The following is a 7,913-nucleotide window of genomic DNA, read 5'->3' on the forward strand; positions in this document are numbered from 1 at the left end:
AGGTCAATGCATGGAGTGGATGGAGCACGCTCCGGTTCCACCACCCAATACCAAAAAGAATCTGCTCAATATAGAACACTCATTGTGAAAGAGATAGCCAGATTGGACCCAGGTTAGTGGAGCCTAAAAGGTTGAGAACCACTGCACTAGGTGACCTCTGCTTTTCTATGACTTCTATAAGATGCTTGGCTACATCAGTCTGGCCCCCTCAATTATGGTCTCCAGTCAAAATGGTGACCGCATTTGACAACATAATAGCTCACCTGCCAGCTGCAGCCCCTCTATTTTCTTCCTCCTCCTTCCCCTCTTACTTTTTCTTCTCTCCTTCCTCTTGGGCCACTTGATAAATCCACCTTGAATGCCATGCCCAGATCTGGTCCCTGCACCTCAAAGGATATGCAAGAATCAGAGAAAAAGATCTGGGAGGCACTGGGGACAGTTTGCTGACAACATTGGCTTGGTACTCAGCAGCTGTCAACAAGGCAAACAAAATGTTAGGGGTTATGAAGAGGGGAATAAGAAACAAAACAGAAAGTATCATCGTGCCCCTGTATAAATCCATGATGTGTCCACACCTTTAATAATGTCCTCAGTTCCGGTCCCCACACCTCAAAAAGGATATAGAAGAAGAACTAGAGGAGGCCCAGAAAAGGGCACCAATGATGATTAGTGGTATGGAGGGGCTCCTGTAGGAGGAGACACTAAAGAAGCTAGGCCTATCCAGTTTAGAAAAGAGAGGCTTTGGTGTTGGGGGGGACACACATGAAAAGGGTTTACAAAAGGCTACATGGCAAAGAGAAAGCAACTAGGGATTTTTTATTGACTCTCTCTTACAATGCAAAAACTAGGGGTCATTAAATGAAACTAGCAGGCAGTCAGTTTAAAAAGAACAAAAGGAAGTTCTTTTTCACACAACATGTTATTACAGTGTGGAAATCATTGCTACCACATGTTGGAGAAGCTGGGAGTGTTGGAGAAGCTGAGAGTTTAGCCAGAATTCAAAAAAGGATTCGACCAGTTCTTGGAGGAAAGGGGCATCGGTAGCTGTTCAGCCTGGGAGTGAGGGGCACGGCCCTGAATCAGAACTTCCTAGACCTTGAATGCTAAAGGATGCAAGTGAGAGAGGAACAGTGGGGTTAACCCTGGTTGTTTTTCAGTTAACTCTCTCTTTTAGCATCCACTCTGCCACTGTGACACACAGGAAACTGGGCAAGACGGACCTGGCATCTGACCATAAAATGGCAGTTTTTATGCTCCTATGTTCTCACTTCTCCTCTCTCAACACCACTGCATGCTCAAAATAGTAATCCCCTACTGCTGCTTTGCCAGCTGCCCTACCTGTCCCAGTGCTGACTCCTCCATCCATCCCACTGTTCAAGACTCACTTAAAGAAAATAAGGACTTGTTGCAGATGTGCATTCTACAATTCTGTTATCAAGTACAATACAATTGTGGCTTTTGATCAAGCCACTGAGTGAAGTGCAAAATTTCTTATCGGGACAAATCTTAACATGGTCTCCCTGCCCCTGTAGCCCTAGTCCAAATCTATTGAATGCGTTGTAGCATTAAACTACTTACAGCTCAGAAACATATTGCCTAATGCTACAAAAAGGGTAGCATGTGTGCCTTCTAGTACATCTAAAATTCATGGCAAAATACTATTAGTAACACAGGGAACTTGAAGCATATTTGCAGATGATTTAAAGTGGGATGTTTAGAAACAAAACATGCTTTCATTGTGCTTTAATAACGCAGTGCTCCTTTGCGGTGTCTGCTTCCCAGATAAGCAGCTGTGCCCTTCTAGCCCTGCAAAATGTTAGAAACGCCAATCCAGTAAATAATAGTCATGCATACTATATCATGCTAGATTTACTTAGCATTCATAAATAGGCAGATTCTTTGGTGTTTGGTTTTACAGATCAGGGAACACATCTTCTAGTGCAGTGGTTCTCAGTCTTGTTAGACTTGAGTCACCCCTTTCGATGTCAAGCTCACTTTTTGACTGTGGAAAAGTAATACAGCATTTTGAACTCTGGAGGGACCACAACACTGAATAGTTTTGACCCTATGGATTCCTATTTAGAATCTGTTGGTTTATGTTTGTGAATCATCTGTAGGTGGTTGCGCACCTAACCCTGCTAATACTGGGCAGCCACCTCATGGCACTTGTAGCAGGATCTTGTGGCACCGTGGTTGAGAATTGATTCTCAAGTGCTTCTGCAAGGTGTTCTAATACAGTCTCTGCTATGACTTCATCAGGTCCCCTCCCTTCTTGTTCTGTGTCTTGAAATTGCTGGTCTCTGGCTCCCTAATGTGCAGTGCTGTACAGCAGAACCGAGTCTAGAGTGTAGCAGCCAGCCCCCCGAACTAGCATTTTTGAGGAACTGCCATAGACCATAGTTTTGTGGTTCCAAAGCACACAGGAAGAAAGGTAGAAAAGGGCCTGGGAAAAGGCACTGGGGAAGGTATTTCAAAATTGTTGGGTGCAACTTTTACCTTTGTAGCTATTGAACCTGAACAATAACTGCCTGTTACTTTTCTTGCCGCCTTTATAGGACCTGCACCCGAGGTGTCCAGATTCTCACGGATACCATTTAACATGAGGCCAACATGTGGCAAACTTGCATGTGAAGTGGGAGAAAACAACAAAAGTGGAAGTATTTGACTTCAAAGAAGCTTCTGAAAAATAAGGGAAGGCAGTGCAGGAGTGAAAGAGGAGGTTTTTCCTGGGATGAGAAGCAAGAGCAATGGTTTCCAATAAGGGACCTGGCAGAAAAGGAGCTCTCTGTCACCAGGAAGCTGGATGAAAAGAGATTCACTGTTACAGGGCAGTGCCTTGCTGTGACCTGAGAAACTATAGAAACAGGCAGGATGAAGCAGACAGCTGATGGAGCTAAGGAATGGATGGATGTTGCTGATGAAGTGTGCTTCCTAACAAAGTCTCCTGCCTCCTTGGTGTTTGATGCTTCACTGCATTCAGAGCTGCCAGCTTTTTATCATCCTCAGCTCTACAGACTCTGGAGAACCTCAGCCACAGCTCCTCCCATGTGGCAGCGAAAACAGCAGCCTGTGGGAGCAGAACTTCATTGATCCTTCCAACCCATCCTTGGGGTTGGTACCATGTCATTCCAGCCACCAGGAGAAAAGGCCGAGGCAACAAAAATGTCAAATCCAAGCTGTTCTTCCAGATTCTAAGCATTAGCAATGTTTCCTGACAGCAAAAGGCTGTGTCCTTTTGTTTTTAAGATGCATAGAGATATGCAGTGTATGTATGATGAGTGCTGTCTTATAGACAATAACACCCCTACCACCTTCCCTCCTGGGTAGTAGGCTGTGGCACTGAAACAGACCATCCACTGAAAGTATAACTACCACATTCAGAAACTCTTGAAAATATACAAAACCACACAATACAGACCTTGCTTATTGAAAATACAGCCTCCCTCACAGGGGTAGTGCACTGTTACCACTGATATTTCCCCTGAAAGTAAACTTAACCCCACATCCCATTTAAAGTTAGCAGAGGCATGGAGAGTATACATGCTGCTTAGCAAAAAAACAAAAAACCCCCACAGAGCCCAGCAGTGAATTGCAAGCACTGTTGCTAGCGCATCTCTACTACAACAAACCTTGCCAGGCAACTAAGTGTTAGGCAGGCGTTTGTTACTTCTATGAGCCTTCAGTTAGCACCTGCTCCACCTTCCCTCCAATCTCTCAGATGCATGCTGTGGTGTCATGCTGCAGGTGCTTAGGTAGTACTTAAACAATTCTTTTCTGTCATCCATGAAGCCAGTAAAAAGCTCCCAGCCATTGTAGCAGAAGGCAAATGGATTCTCCAAAGATAAGGGGAGGACTCTGAATACCATAGTGCTAGCCAGGCTAGCAAATCAGTTTTTTCTTTTTCTTTTTTAACCCCACTATTGGAGACAAGTGAGAGTTCCTGTAGAGTTCGTGTGCCAGAGCGTGGCATGCAGTGGCATTTTGCTTGGCCCACACACCTCAGGGTAGACAGTGGGGAAGGGGCTGGGGCTGTGCTACCACAGCAAGGATCAGGCTCTTCATAGCTTCCCTGCTGTTCTGCTGTTCTCCTCTGGCACACCAACTTCCTACAAGTCAAGGTTGAAGATATTTTTGGCACTCTGCCCAAAAACACTGCTGACTCCTGTAGATTCTGGTGTCGCAAATTCTTCTAGACTGGGGCCAGCAACCCCCAGCACATGTGGCACAAGAAGCCATTTTTCTCAGCACACCACAGCCAGTGCAGACTTTGGGCAGGCTCCTGCTGCCAGCCACAGAGCCCAGGCTGGTCGTAGCAGGGATGCTGCAAGCAGCTGTAATGGGGTCCACAGAGCCCCAGCCCAGCTCATTGCCAGAGGCAAGTGCGCACACACCTCAGGGCAGACAGCAGGGAAGGGGCTGGGGCTGGACTGCCGCAACGAGGACTGAGTCCCTCACAGCTCCCTTACCATCTGTCCCTGGCATGCCAACATCTTACAAGCTGAGGTTGTGGGGGTTTTGGCACTCTACCAAAAATACTTTGCCAGCCCCTGTTCTAGATCATCTTATATGGTGGCCTGATGAGGCCTTGAAGCACAACTGAGTTCTGTTTTTGAATTCTCAGATCTGTACATGAGAACAAATAGTTGGAAGATGGATTTGCTCTGATGCTGTTGACCCCACTTGTGTATGCAAAGCTATCTAGAGAATCGGGAAACCTTGCCAGAAAGGGTGACAGTACCTTTTGAATAGCAGCACACACGTAACCGCTTCAACTGCCAAACTTCCTGCATCAAGTTGGTTAGCAACTGAGTGGTAGTAAGGGGAGAAGGTAGTAATAGGTGCCAAGCATTCAGGTGGCAATGGCCCACCTTTCTGAATAGATAGGGTGGCACTTATCTGTTGGTATACTGCTACTACAGATCTGGGTTAAGCTGGGTGCAGGTCTCCAGGGAAGGGAAGAACCCTTGGTCATCTGAAGGGTGTACAGCCCAATCTTGTACAGCCAGTTGATGCTCAAACCTTGATATGCTGTTGAATTTAAAGGAACCATTCCAAGAAAAGTCATTCCAGAAGCAACTGCTCAGTCTCCTTGTTCTCCTTTTCTGTGCTCTTCTTTTCCTCCTCATCCATGTTCTCTTTGTCCTTTTGGTGCAGCTGTTGCTGGGTAACATGGTAGTCAGGACATAAAGCTATAGCTGTCCGGTAGCAGTGCATTGGAATATATCTGTACAATGAGCTGCAGATTCCCAAGTATCACAGCTCTAAGCAGATTAGGAGTTTGAAAAGGATGCCAGCTATCCAGAAGTGTCCAATCATGGAATAGCTTATGGGGATTTTAGAGTTTGATCCCTGGATGTGCATTGCAATGGCCTGTGGCTAACTTCTGCTAGGTATCCCACTGCACATCCTAGGATGGGTGGGCAAAATGTGGCCTGGGGGCTGGATGCAGCCAACCATGCCATTCTATCCGGCCTGCAGGGCCCCTAAAAATGTAGAAAATTAATCTGCCCTGGGCTGCCTGTCATGCGGCCTTTGATGGCTTTCCGAAACTCAGTAAGCGGCCCTCTGCCCAAAATAATTGCCCGCCTCTGTCCTAGGAACAATCCCATGATGCCTACGGGTCAACATTACAAAAGGATGTGGGATACCTGGCCACTGCTGAGCACATGCTTAGAATTTCCTCTGCATCTGCAAGGAGTGGCTTACTAGTAAAAGCCAGCTGTTCATTTAGAGGAGGCTGTTACTTGTCTGTAACTATGAAGCAATTACAGTGAAGCATCTCACTTCACAGTAAATCCCTACCCCACTGAAGACAAGCCCTTAGCCTCATAAATCCCCTTTGCAGTGTGGTGAGGAATATGCCTTTAGCCTGGTTAACAGCCATTTCCAAAGTGATTGAAAAGGGGTCTTTGCAAGAGAGCCCTGCTTTTGTATGACACACATTGGTTGTACTGTTAACTTGCTGCTTATGAAACTGTCCCATCTGTGTGTAAAATGGATGTCTGATCTTTCCTCTAGTTGGTGATGGTGAGTCCAACATCAGAACAGTATGACAGCTTGCTGCGGCAGATGTCAGAGAGAATTGATGAGGGCTGTGGGGAGACCATCTATGTAATCGGGCAAGGATCAGGTGAGCATATATTCCATCTGAAAGCAAGAATTAATACTATGAAAACATTGGTTCATTTTAGTCTGTCAATTGCCATAGGCAGCACCTGGTGTTTCAGAGACACCTCCACACTGAACAGCATGCAGAACAGCTTCTTCCTCAACACCTGGCTGTTGCTTGGCAAGATGTGGTTTGTTTACAATATTATTGTCTTATCTGCCATAGCTCTAAATATTATTGATATAAAATCATGCAGACTCTTTGAAGTAAGAATGATTGGCATTAAAGCACATTACTGCAAGATGAAAGCTCTGCAGTTGTATCATCAGTCCTGATACAGACTCCCTCCCTGCTCAGGTGTGTTCACTTTATCTGTGTACTGTAAATTTTTTTTAGTTTGTAAAATGGGAGCTCCTCACAGGAGTACTTCAGAAGTGTTTTAATCTAATTACAGGTTTTAACAGAAGCATCTGCTTCTGACTTCTGGAAGTGTATGTCATAGATTGCCTGTACTATATAATGGCTTTAATTTTATATATGTTAGGTGTGGCAGCAGTCATTTATCTTTGCAGCTTTGATATGTCTGTCCTTTGCCCTCTTTTGCAATTCAGTTTTTTGAAGGCACCTCGTACTGGCAAGCAGTGTTGCACTTCCTTAGAGAAGTTTGAGGCACAGGCACAATGGTGGGGGAAGGTGAGGAGAACCCTCCTCCCCAGTGGGGGATTCCCTCTTCCTGGCAACTCATTCCTCCGGTGTCTTGGCCAGGGATTGAATCTAGGTCTCCCATGTGGCAGGTGAGAACTCTACCACTGAGCCATCAATGCCTGGGCTGCTGCCTGCAGCTCCTGGGCTCTAGTCCCTCTAGGATCCTGTGTATGCCACCTGCACACCAAGCCAGCTGTCCAGGGATCAAAAGAAAAAAGGGACCCAAGCTGCCGCCTTCAGCTTGGGGTTTGGGTCCCTCCTGAACCCACTCCACGCTGCCCCGTGCGCCAAGCCAAGCTGCTACTTTGACTCCGAGGCTTCAGTCCTGCCCAGACCCCTCTGCGCGCTGCCCTGTGTGCTGCTGCAGTCAAACCACCTTCTGTGGCTCCCAGGCTCAGGGTCCCCCCACTGGAGACTCTCTGTGCACCGCCCCATGCACCAAGCAGCCGAGCCGAGCTGAACCAAGCAGCCCCCTGTGGCTCCCAGGGTCCGGGTCCACGTTGGAGACTTGCCTCTCACTGCCCTGTGCATTGAGCAACTAAGCCAAGCTACCTCCTGTGGCTCCCAGCGCTCGTCTGGGGCAACTGCTCTACCCCACTGGCCAGCTCTCACCAGCTCTTCAGAACTCCTCTCCTTGGTCCCTCCTCATCTCCACCAGAGCCAGGTGCACTGCCCCTTTTATCCCCCCCCAGGTGGCCAGTGGGACCAATCAGCAGACATGAAGTGAGTCTTTGCTCAGGTCCAGTTTCTCTACCTGGCTCCTGGGTGCGGGGTGTAGCCTCCTTTTCCAGGGGTCTGATTGGTGAAAAAAAGGGATTCCCCCCCTACTCCCCACCAATCATTTTTGAACTTTTCAAAACCCCTGGGTCAAGCCACTACTGGCTAACCTGTCACATCTGCGTCTTAATTTCTGTAGGTTTCATAGTTTCTAGGGCCGGAAGAGACCTGAATAGATCATCTAGTCCGACCCCCTGCCATGGCAGGAAAGAGTACTGGGGTCAAACGACCCCAGCAAAGTGTTCATCTAACCTCCTCTTAAAGACCCCCAGGGTAGGAGCCAGTACTACTTCCCTTGGTTCCAGATCCTAGCTGCCCTGGC

The 7,913-nt window shown here is 47.3% G+C and overlaps 1 protein-coding gene across 3 annotated transcripts in view; it reads left to right on the plus strand.

The window, feature by feature from the left end:
• The window catches only part of GTPBP1 (GTP binding protein 1), a 23,494-nt gene that overhangs the window by 1,016 nt on the left and 14,565 nt on the right, over positions 1-7,913 (plus strand). Inside the window, exons 2-3 of one of the 3 annotated variants that reach the window (XM_019544934.1) lie at positions 2,556-3,111; positions 6,019-6,130. In XM_019544934.1, the coding sequence (XP_019400479.1) occupies positions 6,025-6,130 (106 nt within the window). In that variant the 5' untranslated portion in view covers positions 2,556-3,111; positions 6,019-6,024. Of the gene's footprint in view, positions 1-2,555; positions 3,112-5,607; positions 6,131-7,913 lie in introns of those variants that run through there. The other 2 variants (XM_019544935.1, XM_019544936.1) reach the window with 2 other exon arrangements.

Source organism: Crocodylus porosus, unplaced genomic scaffold (genome assembly GCF_001723895.1).
Source record: "Crocodylus porosus isolate Cpor-Errol unplaced genomic scaffold, CroPor_comp1, whole genome shotgun sequence".
NCBI classification, from domain to species: domain Eukaryota; kingdom Metazoa; phylum Chordata; order Crocodylia; family Crocodylidae; genus Crocodylus; species Crocodylus porosus.